This window comes from Serinus canaria, chromosome 8 (assembly GCF_022539315.1).
Source record: "Serinus canaria isolate serCan28SL12 chromosome 8, serCan2020, whole genome shotgun sequence".
Classification (NCBI taxonomy): domain Eukaryota; kingdom Metazoa; phylum Chordata; class Aves; order Passeriformes; family Fringillidae; genus Serinus; species Serinus canaria.
The window spans coordinates 16,942,914-16,961,006 of NC_066322.1; the positions used below are offsets into that span (position 1 = coordinate 16,942,914).

At 36.4% G+C, this 18,093-nt stretch overlaps 1 protein-coding gene across 11 annotated transcripts in view; it reads right to left on the bottom strand.

The window, feature by feature from the left end:
• Positions 1-18,093, bottom strand: part of ARHGAP29 (Rho GTPase activating protein 29) — a 47,904-nt gene that overhangs the window by 4,704 nt on the left and 25,107 nt on the right. For 7 of the 11 annotated variants that reach the window (XM_050977358.1, XM_050977359.1, XM_050977362.1 and 4 more), the window contains 16 exons: positions 14,277-14,373; positions 13,845-13,917; positions 9,961-10,021; positions 9,324-9,461; positions 8,975-9,039; positions 8,417-8,527; positions 8,227-8,307; positions 7,746-7,934; positions 7,363-7,500; positions 5,909-6,099; positions 3,950-4,116; positions 3,314-3,442; positions 3,046-3,144; positions 1,338-1,501; positions 915-1,103; positions 632-769 (listed from right to left, as the gene is read on the bottom strand). In XM_050977358.1, coding sequence (XP_050833315.1) covers positions 632-769; positions 915-1,103; positions 1,338-1,501; positions 3,046-3,144; positions 3,314-3,442; positions 3,950-4,116; positions 5,909-6,099; positions 7,363-7,500; positions 7,746-7,934; positions 8,227-8,307; positions 8,417-8,527; positions 8,975-9,039; positions 9,324-9,461; positions 9,961-10,021; positions 13,845-13,917; positions 14,277-14,373 — 2,030 coding nt within the window. Of the gene's footprint in view, positions 1-631; positions 770-914; positions 1,104-1,337; positions 1,502-3,045; positions 3,145-3,313; positions 3,443-3,949; positions 4,117-5,908; positions 6,100-7,362; positions 7,501-7,745; positions 7,935-8,226; positions 8,308-8,416; positions 8,528-8,974; positions 9,040-9,323; positions 9,462-9,960; positions 10,022-13,844; positions 13,918-14,276; positions 14,374-16,391; positions 16,940-18,093 lie in introns of those variants that run through there. The other 4 variants (XM_018912197.3, XM_018912196.3, XM_018912204.3 and 1 more) reach the window with 3 other exon arrangements.

An 18,093-nucleotide genomic window follows, 5' to 3' on the forward strand; every position in this document is an offset into this window, starting at 1 on the left:
GACAGCCAGTATGAGGAGGAAGACAGGACCATCCAGCTAAAGATTATTCCCTTCTGGGTTAACACGTTTTCAGAGTGACTCAATTTCACTGGACTACATCACAGCTTCATTTTTTTCACATACATATTGAAACTGTTTTAGAAAACTCAATCATGAAGCTTTAAAGCTTTATTTTAGAAGAAAAAGATGGATAATCCCTCCATAATGAACACATCATGACCACTAAGAGTGTTTCACGACATTTTTGTTAGCAGGTATTAACAGCAATGTATCAGCATGTGGTCTGCATGAAGAGGCAAGAACATGGGAATCTTTTCAACTCCACCTAAGTCAAGCAAATTCACTAATCAGAAAGGTTTTAGAAATAAACTCTACTATGAGTAGCCAAACAAGCTTGTTATGCACAATTTCCATGCAGAATACATATTGCAATCCCAGCACTTTTCCCAACCCATGTCACAGGCTCCATGTAAATAAAGAAGCCATTGCAGTTATACAAAGCACTTGTTTAATTGCTGCTGTAGGACCACTTGCTGCTGTAGGAGTGCTGAAAAGGAGTGGTTGTTTTGTACTGTACTGAAGAAATATACTACAGCACTTTGGTTTTCCATCTGACCTCTCAATTCCATACCTGGCGGAGATAGAGCTTGAGAACATTGCTGATATCATGTGCATAGAGTTCTGAGAGCTCAACCAAATCCTTTCCATTCTCAAAAGCTTGACAAAGCTTTTCAACTCTTGACTTGGCTCCATTCACACGATAGATGCCCTAAAATTAAAAGATGAGCACAACTCTATTTCAATTTGAATGGAACTTGTAAAACACAGATGATACTGACAGCATTAAAATCTTAAGAGAATTTTTTTTTTTTTAAGATTGTGTCAAAGTTAAGCATGAAGAAACTCAAGCATACCTTGACATTCAGTGCTCTGCTTTCAATTTCTGATGTACACTTTTTGATGATGAAAGGAATGCCATCAGGAAAATTTTTAGCAGCTTGGGCAAATTCCACTCCAAATAAGTGAAGCCTTCCATGAAGTTTTTTGTGCCCACATTGAATAGCTAAAGTCTCTAAACATTTTTTATGGCATGCAAGTGAACACTACAGGAGAAGAAACAAAAAAGCATATGGCTTTATATAATCTGACACCATAAGAAATATTTCTGCTGTTTCTCACCCCATATGTGAGCAAAACAAACAATCTGTTAGTATGGTGTGCCTCTGCTTTAAGTTCATGGTGGTTATAAGAGACACAGACTCCAGTTTTTATAAAGAAACAGAACTCCCAAGATTACATAAATCCCAATCAGCAATTAAAACTGATTTTCAACTTACCTCCTCACATTCAGCTCCATGAAATACTACTAGGCCGTCACATTCTCTGCATTTAGATGGAGCTCTCAGCTTCCGGAGTTTGTGTGTTTGTGCTGCTTTGGACATATTAGCATTTCTAAAAGGTCCTGGAGAATTTGCAGTTTCAGATGTGAGATCATTTAAACCTGAAGAGAATTTCACTGTTATAGTCATTTTAATATCTACTAAGGGGGTGGTAGTTACTGATTTTTTAGAATTGTGCTGCAGAACACAAGTCTGTAAGTAATGGCAGCTATCAAAGTAATCAAAAACATTTCAGTCACAAGGAGGCAACACCATGTTGCAGTTCACATAACAGAGACATTAACTATCAAACAATCCTGTGTTTGATAAAAAGCAGGAAAAAAAGAGAAAAAAAAGCAGGATCAAACAATCTTTTTTGCCTCATTAAGTATTTAGTTTTCTCCTGTATGGTGGCAATGTGAAAATATAAGGACATTTAATTCCAACTGCTCTGCATTTGTAATTAAATGCAGGCAAAAATTCAGGGAAGTTTAATTTTATATATTTTGAAATCCTGTACTAGAGGATGAAAGATAGCTTGTTTTGGCCTTTAGTGTTTCTGAAATCTTAAAAAAAGGAGTATTTTGCAGCAAGGAAGAATTAACACACACTCATGGCAGCAGTCTCATAAATTTAAAAAAGAAAAAAAAAAATCACTGATTCTGAGTTTCCTGTAACAACATCAAATATTTTTTAAAAGATTCTAAAACTAAAAAGAATAGCAACTGGTCCTTTTTGTGTCTAAATTTTTTCAGGCAACTTACTTAAAAAGCTATCAATAGCTCTGTGAACCAAACCCCTTTGTTTTACAGATAACTTAAAATTATCACATTCAGTTAATTGCCCAGAAAGCTTCTTAAATGCTCAAGCATTGATTAAACAATACCACTTTAACTGAAAGCTTGCATTCAGAAACACATTGCCATGCTTTAAATCTAGATCTGAATTAAAACTGTTTACCACAGGTTCCTTCCTAGATGGCAAAGTATACATTTAGGAAGTAAGGGCTAAGTAAAGAATTTCCTAAGGGGTTTACTGAGCAAGTGCCACAAATATTTCGAAATTAGTTTGTAAGTACTGTAGACATACAATAGAACTATTTCTGATAATCCAGTTATTCAGGTTTCAATGCCTTGGCAACACTGTCATTATACAGTCAAAATTCATTTGAAAATTAGAAATGGCCTGGTCAAGACATTACTGAAGTAATTTATTTTAGCTGAAAGGGTGAAAATCTCAGTTACTACCCTAAACATTTGGTTCCACTTTTTTCCCAGTTTGCCACTTATTGCCTCTATGTATTTGCGCATTTCATGTTCAAGTTTAGAAGTGATCTTACATAACTCAGTATGGAGCAAAATTTAAATGCAAACATCTGGAGGGAATGGTGAGTGGATCATTTGCTTTACCTCAAGAGGGTGACAACACTAGAAATGTTCTATGGTTGTCCATACAGTAACCTAAACATATAAAGGCAATTCTGCACCACTTCATTAAAATGAACATGATTCTTCATCTCTCAACCTGAAGTGGATGCATATGGTATTGAAAAACAATGCTGTTGGCAATCACACCTTGTTAAAGTACTTAAGAATATTAGAAAGAAAAGCCACACAATGTAACAAAATGCATGTTTTGAGGAGTTCAGGTACAGAAACAACATTACCACAGTCGGAAGGAGACGGTGGCTCTCTTTCATCAAGATCATCTGCAGATGACATAGTCCCAGTGGAAGGTGTTCGGGGAAGTCGTCTTTTAAAATCCCCTAGCAGATGAGAAAAACTTTCAGGAAGTTGTAAATATCAGTCCCACCCAACTGTTCATTTTTCATTGCATGCTCTGCTCAACACTTGTTCATTTAACAATGTCTTCACTAATGTGAAACAGTGCAGAGAAAGGACTTCAGGTTAGTATAGCAGTGAGGGCAGCTGTACCTGGGCTGGCAGATGGAGAATCCATGGATCGGGACTCACTGCTCCCCCCTGCACTTTCAGAGTCACTGCACATTCCTCCACTCTGGTTGCCAACTGACCATGATCTGAACGGTGGTGGCCCTCGCACTGCTTTTGAAAAGAAAGTTCACTAATTCCAAATGTCAAAGACAAAATTTACTTTTTTAAAACTGAAAACTAACTATGAGTATATTCAAAATAGGAAAATTTGCACAAGTTACATGAACATGCAACATAGTGAAGAAAGCCCAGGGCATATATTCCTTTAAAAGCTTCAGGAGCTACGAAAATTCATTTCAGAAACTTGACAATTGTGCTTTTGCAGAGGACCTGCAATCAACAAGGAATTTACAAAACCAAAGGATTTCAATTGCTACAGTTTCAATTGAAAGAGTTTAGTCCACTAAGTTTGACAGTACTTGCTGTTTGAATTGTATCTCACCTTTCTTATCAAAGAATCTAGGATCAGGCAGTTTTCCATTTGTGTTTATTACACTCTAATACATTATGTTTTATAGGCTTTGAACTTTATAATACATTTTTAATCCTTTAGTGTTACTTTTTTTTTAAAATTATTTATTTAGAGATTGGGCTCCAAAAGAAATATAGAAGAACTACCTGGAATATCTGTGTTGCTGGAAGATCTCTTCTCTCTAACCTTTTGTGAACGATGATAAACTGGGCTTCCCACATCATCTAATGTCTGAGCAGGAAAATCTCCTGAACACTGAGATAAGTTACCGTGGGATGTATGGACGCTGTTTGCTGATTGCTTATTAAAAACCCTTCAGAAAGAAAAAAAGTAATTTAAAGAATGAGTAAGATAGAAATTCATGAAAAATAATGCATTTTTTAAATCCCTGGGCCCAAAAAATGCTACATTTAATTACTATTCATGAACATACATTTTTGACATGTCATTCTCATAATTATATTCAATTCCAAAATTAAAAAATAAAAATATTAAAAGAAGAGTGGCCATTTATTTTCAATTTAGTATGTGAGATTGTCCAGTGTTTTCTCTCCACCCAGAGAGAATCAGCTTTTCCACATCTCCATGTATTATAAACATTTTCTTGCAGACTTAGAAAAAACAGCATATCTCTTCATCTGAAGGCAAGAATAATCAGAAGCCATTGTATTCTATGATTATGCTTTCCCCTCCAAAAGATTCTCTGACCAGCCATCAGGACCATCCACCTAGAAACACAGGTGTTCACATACTGTGCTTTTTAAATGCACAGAAAATGTGCTGAATCTGCCAGAGTGTCAGTCCATTTTGAAAATCCACTCTCACTGTAAGAACAGAATAATGTTAACAGTAATTAACATAAAATGCTGAAGCACCCTGGGGACAAAATAGCTTGCTGGTCAAGTTTAGCAGTCAGGAAGCTGTTCCTTAATCAGTTCTACCCTATCAAGCTTAAGGGAAACAGAGACTGAAAAACGTTCAGATTGGCATTTATTCAAGGAACAGTCCCTTAAATTAATGCAGAATCAAACAATATAAGTCATCAAGTACACGAAGAATCACAAGGCTGTGACAAAGAAAATAAAAGGTGGGCAGAGGAGGAGAAAAAACCTGCTCCTCTAAATGCCAAGCAGTAAATAGCTGGGAGAGCACACAAACTGATGGAAATTTCACGCTCATCAGTTTCTCAGGGAGCTACATAGTTAAATCCCCCGAAGTCAAAGTTTATGAGTATAGCCTAAATCAGTCTTAAAAGGCAGGAAATTTACAGACAAGAATTAAGAATCTCAGCTTTAACTTTGAATTTCCGGCCTTTTGTTGGTAGAAGTCTGACTCAAGCATTCAGTTTTTTGTATTTAGTTTCCTTTTGAAAAACGATGACGATGCTTTCCTGTAGAACTGTGAAACACACAGATTGAAATGGATATTCTGGTGCTTTAGTGCCAAGATGACCATTTTACAACAAATTAAAGGTGGAAAAGCATTTGGCACGCTGACACAAGGAGCTGTCTTTATCTTGAAGTCTTTAGTTCCACATTAGCTGGATCTTTCATAGTTTAATAATAAAAACTTCTATTTCATAGAGGTTGGAAAAAAATAAGTTATAGCATGTCCCTACAAATGGACTCTGAGCTTTTTTTAGGCACATAGCATGAGATAGAAATCGAGACACATTTCCTGCCAAAAAGTTGCCAAATGTAAACAGAATGAAAGAAGCTACTGTATGTAGCAGCAAGGCTTGTAGAAGAGGAAAACTACCTCTTCAGACTGTCTAAATTTCTGATTTTCAAGTACTACCGCCACACAACCATATCAAATCAAAAACTTACATTTTTCATACTAATCAAGTCTTGCACAACAATTGTCAACGTTTTAGCAAGTATTATTGCATGAAATAACATTCTGCCTTAGAATTCAGAGGCAGATTTTAATGTCAAAATTATATATAATCTACCATCTAAAAGATGAGACTAAGAGAATAGTAAAGCATGGTAAAACACCAGGATTCCTTTAGTTCCTCCAAAAATATTGTTTTATTGTTAAACACATATGCCTAACTGTTGCATTTTAAACCAAGCAGTTGCCACCTGTACTTTGGCACTTACCCATCAACTTGGGAATTCTGGGTTTCAAAACAACCTGATTCAACAGGAACACCATCCTTTGGCAAACTTTTCACAAACTCTGAATACTGCTGACCAGGGTCATAGAGTTTGGCACTCTCACAGAGGGACTGGCAGTTAACTGGCAGAGATACAACCTGAGCATGCTGCAGCTGGAACAGGTTAACTGTTGCCTGTTGGGAGAAAGACTTTCATTTTTTGTAGATCACTTACCAAATATTTCACTTACACTTTGCTCAACTCAATAACCTAGCAGCAGATTATTTGAACAATAAGACTAGAAAACTTCAAGAAAATAGTATATGTTACTTTTTACAGTCAACTTTCAGGAGACTTGCACAAGCTTCTTTTTAATAGAGACATGAGTATTTCTCTCCTCTCTGGGTTATTGAATCCTCCCACTTAGCAAATGCAATTCCTATTTTCTCTCACTTTGGGTCGATCAAGATAAAAAACAAGGGCTTTTCCTATCAGAAGGGCTTTTTTCATGCTCTGGAGTGAATATTAGTCATCACTACAATAATGAAGTGGCTGGAATTCCAAACCCAGGTGAGCTCCGTATTGTCTTGTCCCAGCAGACAGATAAAGTGAACACTTTCTTCATTAAATTACCTAACACTTCTAAAAGATTTTATCACATGTCAGAGACCAGAAAAGGGGGACACTGCCTAACTGCTTCATCAGCTTTTGGGTTGCAAAATACTCTGCAATTCAAATATACTTGAATTGACAAGTCTGTCTATACTTTCTACTGTTCTCATGGGTTAGTTTTAGGGTTGCTTGTGGAGCAGGGTTAAGTTTGATATTTTATTTTCCCTCCCTGTGCCAGCATTTAATTTTCACTGTCTCATCTAAACAAACAAACAGAAAAAAACAAACAAAAACCCCCAAACATCTCTTGACATAATGAGTTCTTACATTCTTCAAGTTTTTTTTAGAACTGTGCGTGTCATATGCAGTTTTGACCATCACTTCCCTCTTACTCCAATAAATTAGTACATTCTACTAGTCACAATGGATCCTGCAGTAACTGAGACTGCTAGCAAGGCTGAAGTGTGTTAATATCCATGCTGGGCTTGACCCAAATGTCTTTGCTAATGCACTAATCAAAGCAAGGAAAGCTGTACTCTTAAGGAACAGAAGAACACTACTGCCATCAAAATTTTGAAGAGATATTTTATAAAGATTGTTAGTCAGGGTGCTTGCAAGGCAACAGCTTATAAAAACCCAGAAACATTCAAGACTCCCCCCATAAGTTTTTTTTTTAAAACTCCTACTAGAAAGAGAACACAGATTAAAAGATTTTCTTCTTTTTCTGTTGGCATCACATCTGTCCTTTGAAAACTTTCTATTTAAAATGGGGCTAATGGGGCCTTCTCTTAGTTCTAACAACATATAAATATCTGTGCAAAATGTATTTTAAAGACCATGCTTACAGCTTTAAGAGTAAGATCACACTGGTAAATAAGCTCCCGAAGCTGTGTTAAAACATCACTTTTAAAGCTCTCCAAATAATTTCTTTTTTCTTCAACCTCTGCCATGCTTGCTTTATAGTGTTCATTGGCTTCTTCGGCCTAAAGAAAACATAAGTATAAAGAGTTGATGGACTACAGGCCTTGATACTAGAAGCAAGAAAAATCTCCACTCAATATGCTTGTATTTGAGATTCCCTTTTAAGATAAAAACCCATACAAACAAAGGAACATAGCATGATTAAAATTAAAAACGTGAACTCAACTTACTCAAAAACCCTCCTTGGGAAAGCATGAATAAAACCAGTATAGACTTAACTTTAAAAGCAAGGAACAAACCTCTTTACCTTTTGAAGAGCTTCCTCTTCTAGCCTTCGTTTTTTCTCAAGTTGCTTGCTGAAATCTTTCACAAAGCTTCCACTTGAGCTAAGCTGCTCCTCCTCAGCACGAGCAGTACAGGATTTTGCCTTTTCATACTCATCTTGACGCTGCGTATACAGCAACTTGGCTTTTCTGAGAGCAGCTTCCAGCTCTTGCTGCAGAATGTCGCCAGAGAAAAAGGAGAAGAATAAACAACATTAATTTTTCAGTTATTTAATGTAATGTTTAAAGAGGCTTATGCACAGGTCTGTATGCTGCAGTACCAAGTACATTGCCAGTGAAAGATACCCTCTTACAAATGCCAGACTGCCATGAAATTGACAGTTGCATCTACTTTCACCAAGCTCTAGAGACTACGTGAATGTAAGTGCAGAACACGCTAGTTTGAAAGTTTCATCCTTTTGGAGAATTCTAGACTGAACAGCTAGATATGAAAGAATTACCAACCATTTTTTTCTGTTCTCGCTGCCAAAGGTCCTTGATATCTTTCCTTTGTCTATCCAACTCATTTTTCCTTCCAAGGAGAGGCTAGATAGGAAATATTAATGGAATACATTAAAGGCATATAGGCTGGAAGTTTGTTTTTTTTGAATATTCTGTAAAATTATATATACTCTTGTCTTTTTTCTAAGCATACCTGCACAAATTTGTTAGACTGGAGAGCAGCAGCTGTTTGTTGCCAAAGTTGACTGTTCTCGATATCATTTTGAAAAGCATTAAAGAATATTGACTGGAATGGCATATAATCCTAAAATTACAAAAAACATGTTCTAGGTAAGACAGAGGTGTAATGACATTCTAAATGTCTGTATAATTGAACTAGATTTTCAATTAAATGTAGTAAATCATTTACTAAAATAGTATGAATGTCAGGTATGAATGTAGAAAATTATTAATTTCTCAACTGTGATTCATTTTACTAGGAAAAAAGTCTTCAAGTCCAAATCACAAAGCATACAAAATATTAGTCAGAAAAAAGAATATTGTGGATCTTCATATTCAACAAAAATAATATTATATATACAAATTGCCATTACATCTTTCCATTTGTTAAATTAAGATCTTTTTAACCACTGCTTTATTGTGTAAATCAATTCTGTATCAGCCCAAATATCCATTCCTCAGAGTTTTACTCCTGGGCAAGCCATCCATAAAGATTTAAGACTAAGATAAAGCCCCTAAGGTATACACTCACCTGGTGTCCAACAACAGCTTTAGCAGTTTCAGCCATTTTTGCTAAGTTTTTAGCACACTCCACTTCTGTTAAAAAAATTTCACAGTTACTGTTGACATTATACCACAACAGTTATAACACATGCTAAATGCTTTTTACAGTCTTCCTTTAACAAACAGACTACAGAGGGGACCACCTTCACTTTGTTACAGGCCTTTAATTGTAGGAAATGAACGATAGCTCTGTCCACTTCAGCGGAACAGCTACTAATTTAGAAATCACATTATTGACAGTCTGCAGCACAGAGGCCTGACAACAGATTTAATTTCATCATGACAAAGCTGATTAAATGCCAGAAAGAGCCACTCACCCAAGCTAAGCTTTTTTTCTACCCATGCGACTACATCCTTGGTATATTTTGACCATGCTTTAGCATAGGACAGAGCCGACTCAATTCCACTGTCATTTCTTAGGAGCATGCTATCAACCTCCTCTGCTCGAAGATGTCCTGCAAATAAAGCATCCAACACAAAGAAGTGATTTTTAGACATGACCACACACTGAGAGCAAAGCCAGTATTAGCCAACTGTGAATGCTTAAGCAGCTCTCATCTTGAGTTGGTCTTTAATGCTAGTTGACTCTAAACAGGACTGACAGAGGTTTTAGAACAAATTAAAGGGTCATAGCATTTTATCTGGAGTAGTCATATGGCCAGCATAACTTTCTTCAAGAAAGTGACCCAACAAAACACCAATCCTATGTCAACACACAGAAGGTGCTTCAGGCCTTAGTTCTGCTCCCCCCCTCCCCCAAAAAAAAAAGCAACCTGGGTTGGTTATTTACAAAAGAATAAAATCTTGGCAATAACTTTTTTTTTTTTCACAGTGAAGTTGTAAAGGCAGCATAGGTGTAAAAATGTGACCACACCACCTACTTAGAACATTTTCAGAAGAAAAAACCCCACAGATTACAAAATGGTGTTTATCAATGTTAAATGAATGACCTACCTTGAATGTCATCCCTTTCATGCAGTGAACCCCCAGACTCCACAGAAAGATTCTCAAAAGACTGGTGTACAAGAAATAAAACATTAAGTTAGCAAAGAAACTCTCTCACTGGAACTGAAAGCTAACAACGTAAATGGCATTAGCCGCCTCTCTATTTTTTCATAGATAGAGCAGATAAAGCAAACTGCACCATCGCTCCCTCTCATCTAAGGCACAACATTTTTTAAACCCCCATTGCTGGCAAATGAAAAAGAATAAATAGCAAGGAATCATTATGTACCTTTACATCAACAATCTTGAAAGTCTGTGATCAAAGAGTTAAATATCAACCAGATTTGTTAAACAATTAAGTGAGCTACAGCTTTTCTTAAATCCCTACCTATCTTTTAAAAACCTTTTCACACAGACTTAATGCCAGATACATAAAACAGACACCATTCTACAAGCCATTATAATCCTGTATTTCTTCCTCAAGGGAATGAAGTTTTTTGTAAATTACTTGCAGGTGGTGCACTGTAGGCACAACAGCTGACTAGTAACACTTGCTAATGAAGCCCTGAGAATCAGTAGAACCTGACAGAAAGTAATCCAATAATAAAAGGAATTTAGCACATCACGTCATCCCTACCTTTGTCCTCACTGCGTTTTGCTACCCCTTGAATTGTGCAAGTTGAATTATTTGTAAGACTGTGCTGAAGACCTGACTACTGAACAAATTTAAATAAATAAGAAGTTTACTTTGTAACAACTACCTCCTTAAAAGCCCAACCAAAACAAAGACGGACATCAAACCCTACATCATTTTAAATGGATAAACTACTTTTGAAAACTTTGAAGCACGAAGCAGACAGAAAACAAAGGCTAAGAAATAGCTGCAAAGTGTCCTTAAGCTTTGCAGGAACAGCTTATTTCCATTTAGACTTTGGCACTGGTTTATTTTCAGAAATTCCCTAAAATAGAGCACAGTTATCAATTATAAAAGTAGTTTTGGTTTGTTGGTGCTTTTTAATGTAAATGAAAACGGATCATAAATCACTCAAAAATCTCTCAAGAATCATTGTTTACTTCACAGCAGAACAGCTTTTCCAAAGACCAAAACATGCAAGGTATTAATCATCAATGACATCAAACAGAATGAAATTACAGCCTAAAGACCCACTTTGTTACTATTTCAGTGGCTGTCAAATACAAGAGAGTTTCAACAAAATGGAAGGGTTTTTCCAGAAAAGGTGGGAAATCTATCCAAAGCTGTCCCCAACTAAACTGGTAAAAAAACCCCTAAAATCTGAATTTAGCAATGGATCAATATTTTGATTTTTTGGTTGCAGAGAAAGCTTGAACATTCTTAGATTTAGTTCAGATTTTATATCAAGTATTACTGTCTTCAAGATTATTTAAAAGTTATTAGGGGAGAAAAAATAATAATTAGAAAACCTCCATACTTCATATTAACTCGATGCACTTTTAAGTTCTGGTCCTAAAATTTTTTTCCCATTTCTATAAGACCTAAATTATTGCAGTCCTGAAAACTGTTCACTCCTTTCCAGCAAATCAGGCACACTAGTTAATGCAGTTAATCAAAGGTCTCTCACTCTTCCACATTCACCTACTGCAAATAAATGGTACCAAATTTCAGAAGTAAGCATGAACAAATGCTTTTATCTATGTCAAATCTTTTATCTACAACTTATCAGAACGTGATCCATACAGCTTGCCCCCCTCAAGCAACCCAATGACTCATCCCAGTAGTCTGAGCAAAATTAAAACCCTGACTTTCATTTCCAACTTCAACCAGTCTCTTCTGCCTCTTTTTCCCCTCATTACCAGACTCTCCCCCAACACAGGCAAATCTCTTCACACACTTTGAAAATTTTATCCTTCTTCTTTATTATGCTCTCAGATCTGCACAGCATCAAACAGCATTCAAATAGCTTGTTGAGTAATGAAAGGTCAGACATGTCTGTCTGGTCTCTTCCAGTATATTTTAAAGTGCTTTTGTTTTTAATTTAAAAAATATCTTTTGCTTCCACCTTGTACATCTGGTTGAACTACATGAACTAAAATGAGAGCAATTACATTTCCTAAGAGGGGGTTTACATATCATTTAACTTAAGCTCCCAAGTGGAATGCCTAAAGTAAAGAATGTAGACTCCCCTGCAGTCAAGAGAAGCAAGATCAGCTCTGCCCACCCCCCTCCTTGGAGCCATCCTCATCAGCTTAATTAGGGAGGTCCCTAACTAGAGAGGCAATTAAAATATTTCTCCTTAATCAACACTCAGAGTATTTACATGTTAAATTCTACCAAAATGTTATGCTCTGTTTAAAATACAGCTAGCTGCTATGACCACTGAACACACACAACTACAGAAAAAGTTAAACAGCTATTCAATATTTTGCATTTAACTCCTGTTAACACTCAACTCCTAGCTGGCCTCCAAATTCCTCTCTGAATTGTAAATCAAAGTGAAATGATTCACCTGTTAAATGTGTATTTATTTGCCTAAATGAAAATGTACTTCAGAGAGATTTCTAAGAAACTGAAGTATGTTATCCTACCTGCTCCAAAATTTATAATTGTTCACCTTCATGTTAGGAAAAGCAAGTGATTACTACAAAAGCAAAGTTTTAAATATAAGCTGATTTCTAAAACATCTAGAATGGAATTCCTTCTTCATTTCATTATATTTAAATTTCCCCTTGGCCTTCCCCTCACCCCCATGTCCAGAACAGTGAGCTCTTGGATAATCAATCAGTCACCTCACAACACAATATATAAGACCATCTCTTTCCACAAGCACATATTTTTGCAATGCAAAACCATTTCAACATTAAAATGTTGGTAAATTCAGCACTTTGCTTCTGCTGGTGAACCAATTAGATAAACCAGTACTTCTTCAAATAATCTAATTTAATTTACATGAGATGCTGGGTTCTATGCTATTTCATTTAATATTTTTTATCAGTGACCTAAACTGAAGTTTGCAGGAACCAGTTTTCTGAGTAGCCTATTCTTCCTCCCTATTGTTTATGAAGACAAGTGTTTTAGCAGCTACAGAAGTAGTATTTGTGTGGTGACACATGGGAGAAAGATGGATTATCAAACATAGTGAAAGTTTGAAGACTGTTCAACTGTAGCTGAACACAAACCTGTGTGAAGAAATGCTGTCTTAAGCATGTTTCAACAAAGCCTTTAAAAAAATACATGATCTAACATTTTTAACCTTGCTGCAACTTAGCTTGTAATACACAATTATCAACTGTAATTATCAACTGCATGTAACTTGTGAATTTGTTTCATTTACCTGAAAGTCTGCTTCTCAATACTCAAAAACTCAAAACAGAATTTGGTAGGGAGCATTTTTCAATCATACCTTCAGAGTGTTTAAAGGAAAGTTTAAAATGTTAGTGTTTTTCTCTGACTACCTATAAGCTGAGAGTTCTTTTAGCGAATTGTTGCTGAAACAGTTACAGCACAAATGGGCTCTGAGAGAAGAAAAGGTAATTTTGTCTTAAGTACAAGTCTTTAAAAGCCAAAATGAAGTCCTTAAGCCTTTGGTTTCTAGGTTTAACAGGTAACTGTCTAACTACTCCAGTGAGCAACCATTCGAGCATTTTACTTTTCCCCATTTATTTTCACTTAACCAATTTTAAAATCTCAAAAACAATGACAGAAGTTAGCCCTGTGAAGTCATAGCTATCATTTAGAACTGAGAATACATTCAAGTGTTTGAAATGTTGAATACACGTTTTTTCCTGGGTTGAAAGCTTGTTTTAAAACACAGATGACTCCTTGTGTCTCAGCCCAGTGATGCAGAGTTTCAGTGGGACTGAAGTCTCCTTTAACAGATACCATTTTATACTCCAAGAGAACGTGTTTAGCATACCCGACTTCTCCGAGATACAGGAAGTCCCAATGACGAGCCATTGTCTACATCTCCCATAAGGAAGTCTGAAACACTGCCAGAAAAACAAAGAATTGTGTTACTTCATTACTTTACCTCACCAAGCAATTCTGTATCACTGAATTCAGAAATTCAGATAGTGTTACTACGCCCTTTAAAAGCTCTGCAAACCATTTTTAGTAGATAACTTATATTCTCTGCAATTTCTATACCATCCTAGATTTTCATTATTAAGGAAAAAAACCAAACTGACAAAAACCCAAAACAGTAAAATTGTTCTAGATGTAGCTAATTTAAATTACGTAATCAGAAAATAGCTATCCAAAAGAAAACTAAAGCTTTTGTGATTATTGTGTCTTAATTTGATTCGGCTCCAATGAGTTCTTTAAAAACTGGTTCTGGATTCCAACTTACACGTTTCCAAAGGTGAATGCCAATGTTTCAATGGAAGAAAATATTTCACTGAAGAGCTCTCTCTTATTTTCTTCATTAACTTCTTTGAAGTTCACCGCTTACAAAAGAAAAATAAATAAAAAATAAAAATAAAAGAAAACCAAAGGGTGAGAGGTGGGGTCAATTAAGCAAGTTTACCAGGCCTAGAGACAAATTTTATACACAAAGTCTCCTACAGAACATGAAACATGATGCTTTTCTGAATAATTGAAAAAACATGGTTTTAAACAAGATTAGTGAGAAAGTAAACACTAAAGAAAAAAAATTAACACAGTGCAGATGCTTCCCACAATGAAATCAGATTACTCTTGCACTTCCTATATCTTCCCACTTAAGGAACAGCTTTGTGTGGAAATGTTGGTAATGCATGAACAAAAAATAATTTACCAACCAGAGTCAAATGACACAGCAGCAGCACCACCACAAAGCAGCTCACAAATGCAGTCAGATATTGGAACAGCTGTTTCTTTTCTGAGTGGAAATTCCAGAATTCCAAACAGGAGCAGTAGTTTGTGGGGGTGCCCCCTCAACTGAATGCAATCCAGAACACAGCATTTCTAGCTTGAGTACAGGCTAGCAGAAAACTATCAAAAGGTGGTGTCCACTGCAAACCCCTCCAATTATTAGCTCCACAGTCTGACAAAAGCCCATCAGTTTTTCCTGTTTAAAGTGGAGAAGAAACTCAGCCTAACTATTGGTGGTCCCAAATAGGAAGAAGAGCGTTGCTGGACCCTTAGATGGTTTTAAGTGGTGATCAAGTACTTAACTACTCTAAACAGCATTTAGCACACTGCTCTGATTGGAATAATGAGACACGAAGAATGATTCATCCAGAATTTCTATTAACAACTACTAAACAAGAAGATGGAGGGAGAAATGATAAGACAAAAAGCACGACCATTTTTGTCTGGTTTCAACTTAACTCCTTAATCAATGGTGACTGGGAGATTTTTTGTAGAAAAGCTGCATACATTCCTTTGCGCTGAAGCTGTATCCTATGGAGGGAAGTTTTTCCCAGACTTACATTGTGAGAAATGACAACTTCCCATTAGTACTTTTTAAAGTTCTCTTCTTTTTTCAGTTTACTGTCGTTTATTTTTTTAAGCAATGCAATATTCATAATTCTCTAGATGTGTAAGTCACACATGCTCACACCTATTTTAGAAATACTACAATACAGGTACATACAGGCACTCAACCCACATCGCTTTTTGCAAAATCTAACAAGGTTAGTTTGTCTTCCTTACATTTCAAGTACAAATAGCATACAATGACTTGTAAAAGTAAAAATAAAATAATGTTAAAATGTTACCCACTCTACACAAATTTTCTCAGCAAATTAGCAGGCTTTAATCTTAAAAAGTATTCAAACTTCCTGCCAGGTGCCTAAATACTAATGGGGAACAAACAAAGAAAGTACAGTAATCTGCTCCCCCATTAGACTTCCTTTGTGAAAGGAAAAGTTTTTTACCAGTAAAGTAACACAGTTAAATCCATTCCTTTTTACAAAGTATGTCACCAGACTTGATCAACATTTTATAACAACTATTTCTATACAAAGCCATTACAGAAAATACACATTCTTCTTATGGGCTATTTTTACAATTACTTGCAAATACAAAATAATGTTGTAATAAGCCTACAGCAAAAAACAATTCTCGCACGTTATAATAACATTACCAGTCTCTGTTGACACAGTTCACTACTAAATTACAGCTTCTCCCACCTCTTCGTTCAGCTACACTTTGCAAGTAGAAAAAAAAAAAGCCTCTGGCACCTTTGTTTGAAATGAGATTCGATAAAGCTTTTTACAGATTATTTTTTTAAAATAACTTTGTAAATTTTCTTTTTTTTTTCTTAATTCAGGTTAGTTGAAAACCTCCACTTTCCAGAAATAATGTTGTGCATAAGTCTAAACTTTGCATTCCAAATCATTAAGCAACAACAGTCACAAGGAGACCTATTGATTACCAGTCCCTAATGACTGGAAAAATCATTTAAGAGCCGTCATGAAATGCAAACTGCTTCAAAATTAGAAGGAATTAGCAAAATTGTCTATGTATTCAAAGCACTTACCATGGAAACATTTGTATATCCATTAGCTGCAGTGTCTTCTGCGAGAGAGCACTTCTTTCACTTAGCTAACAAGACATTAATATAGAGAGCCTTTCCCTAAAGAAATGCCGTCTGTTTCACTCTGCCTTCCTGTTCCAGGAAGAGTTTTGTTAAGCTTTACACTTTATATGCCAGAGAAATCCTTTCTTTTCAGGATCCATCACAAAAGGAATAACAAACCTCAAATTTTTCAGATTTACTTCTTTGCATTTCTCCCCAAACAGGTTAGTCTAATCTCTTAGTGATTCAGTAGAACACCACCAGCTTTTTTCTAGCTTACCACCACTGGAATGCTGATGTACTTAACGTCAACTTTAAACCACGCACTCTCTTTCCCCAGGACATCCTGACTGCACACAATAGCTACTGACAACAATGAACTGGAGTAATCTTGCCATGTCTGGAAATGACAGCTATCTATCTATAGTTCTACAGATTTCAAAGCAAGAATAAAACTAGACAACTCTTTTAAGCAAGATTTCAGATGACATATAATGAACTTCAAAAAATCACATGACAGTGGTACTTTAAAATTTAAATCCGGTACCAGAAATGCAAACCTAGCATGCAGTGGATCTCTATTTCTAAAGCTGTCTTCAAGATGAGGTGGGTTTGGCAATCTCATTAAAATGCTGCAGTATGCTGCAGTTTCAGCTCTTGGGTCATGCCATCAAAACTTTTTCAAATCAAGCACAGGTCAGGCTGGGGAAGCCAAAACAGCCATGAAGGTTTTGGAAGTGAGAATTCCAGAAGCTGAAGCATTGCCTGAGGACATTTGAGCAATGCTTCTAAAAACGATGAAGGAAAGGCTGCCAGCTGTGGAGACTGAAGGGCAAGCAGGGCCTTTAGAAGGTGATGGGCAGCTCCCAGTGAGCTCACAGGCACACAGCCCATGGGACACAGCCATGCTGGAGGCAGCACAAGCTCGGTCAGTGCCTCCAGCCTGCTGCCCACACACGTGCAGGACTGGAGCAGCAAAGCTGCCTTGCCAGATGTCTGCAGAGCCTGGACAAGACTGCAGAATTTCCTCTTTGCAGGTCAGTTTTCTCATACATGATGGATACATATGACAGCATCAGCATGTATTTTTTTAGACAGGAATACATCCTCAATCCTTGCTTTGCTAGCTGACTTATAAGTAGTAAGCAACCAGCCGACTTCTTAGAACTGAGTACCTTTGCAACCAATTTTGTCTTTAAACTCACAACAATGCTTTTAAAAACCTTTCAGAACTATGTCAAAAACAAAACAACCACCCAAGCAAACAAAAAACCCGACAGAGACCAAAAGACCACTCCCTCTCTGAAAACAAAACCTTGTAATATCTCTTGTTATTACCACTCTTCTTCAGAAACATGTGAAATAAATGGGGAGAGGAACATAAGTAAAAAGAGCAATAGTATGGAGATTGGAAATAGGCAGAAGAATATTCTTGTATTCTAGAGAAGATCAACAGGCTGTCCAAGCCCCACTGTTCTACTTTTAGTCCTTAGTGCCACATTATTTCACCATCCTGCACTTACTACCAGATTTGGCAGCCTCTTCAACTCAAGCTAGATACCACCAAGACAATTTCAAGGAACTGTTTCCTACTCCTTCCATAATAAATTTTGCTCTGAATGAACATCACAGATACACCAACAAAACTGAATTACTTAAGTTC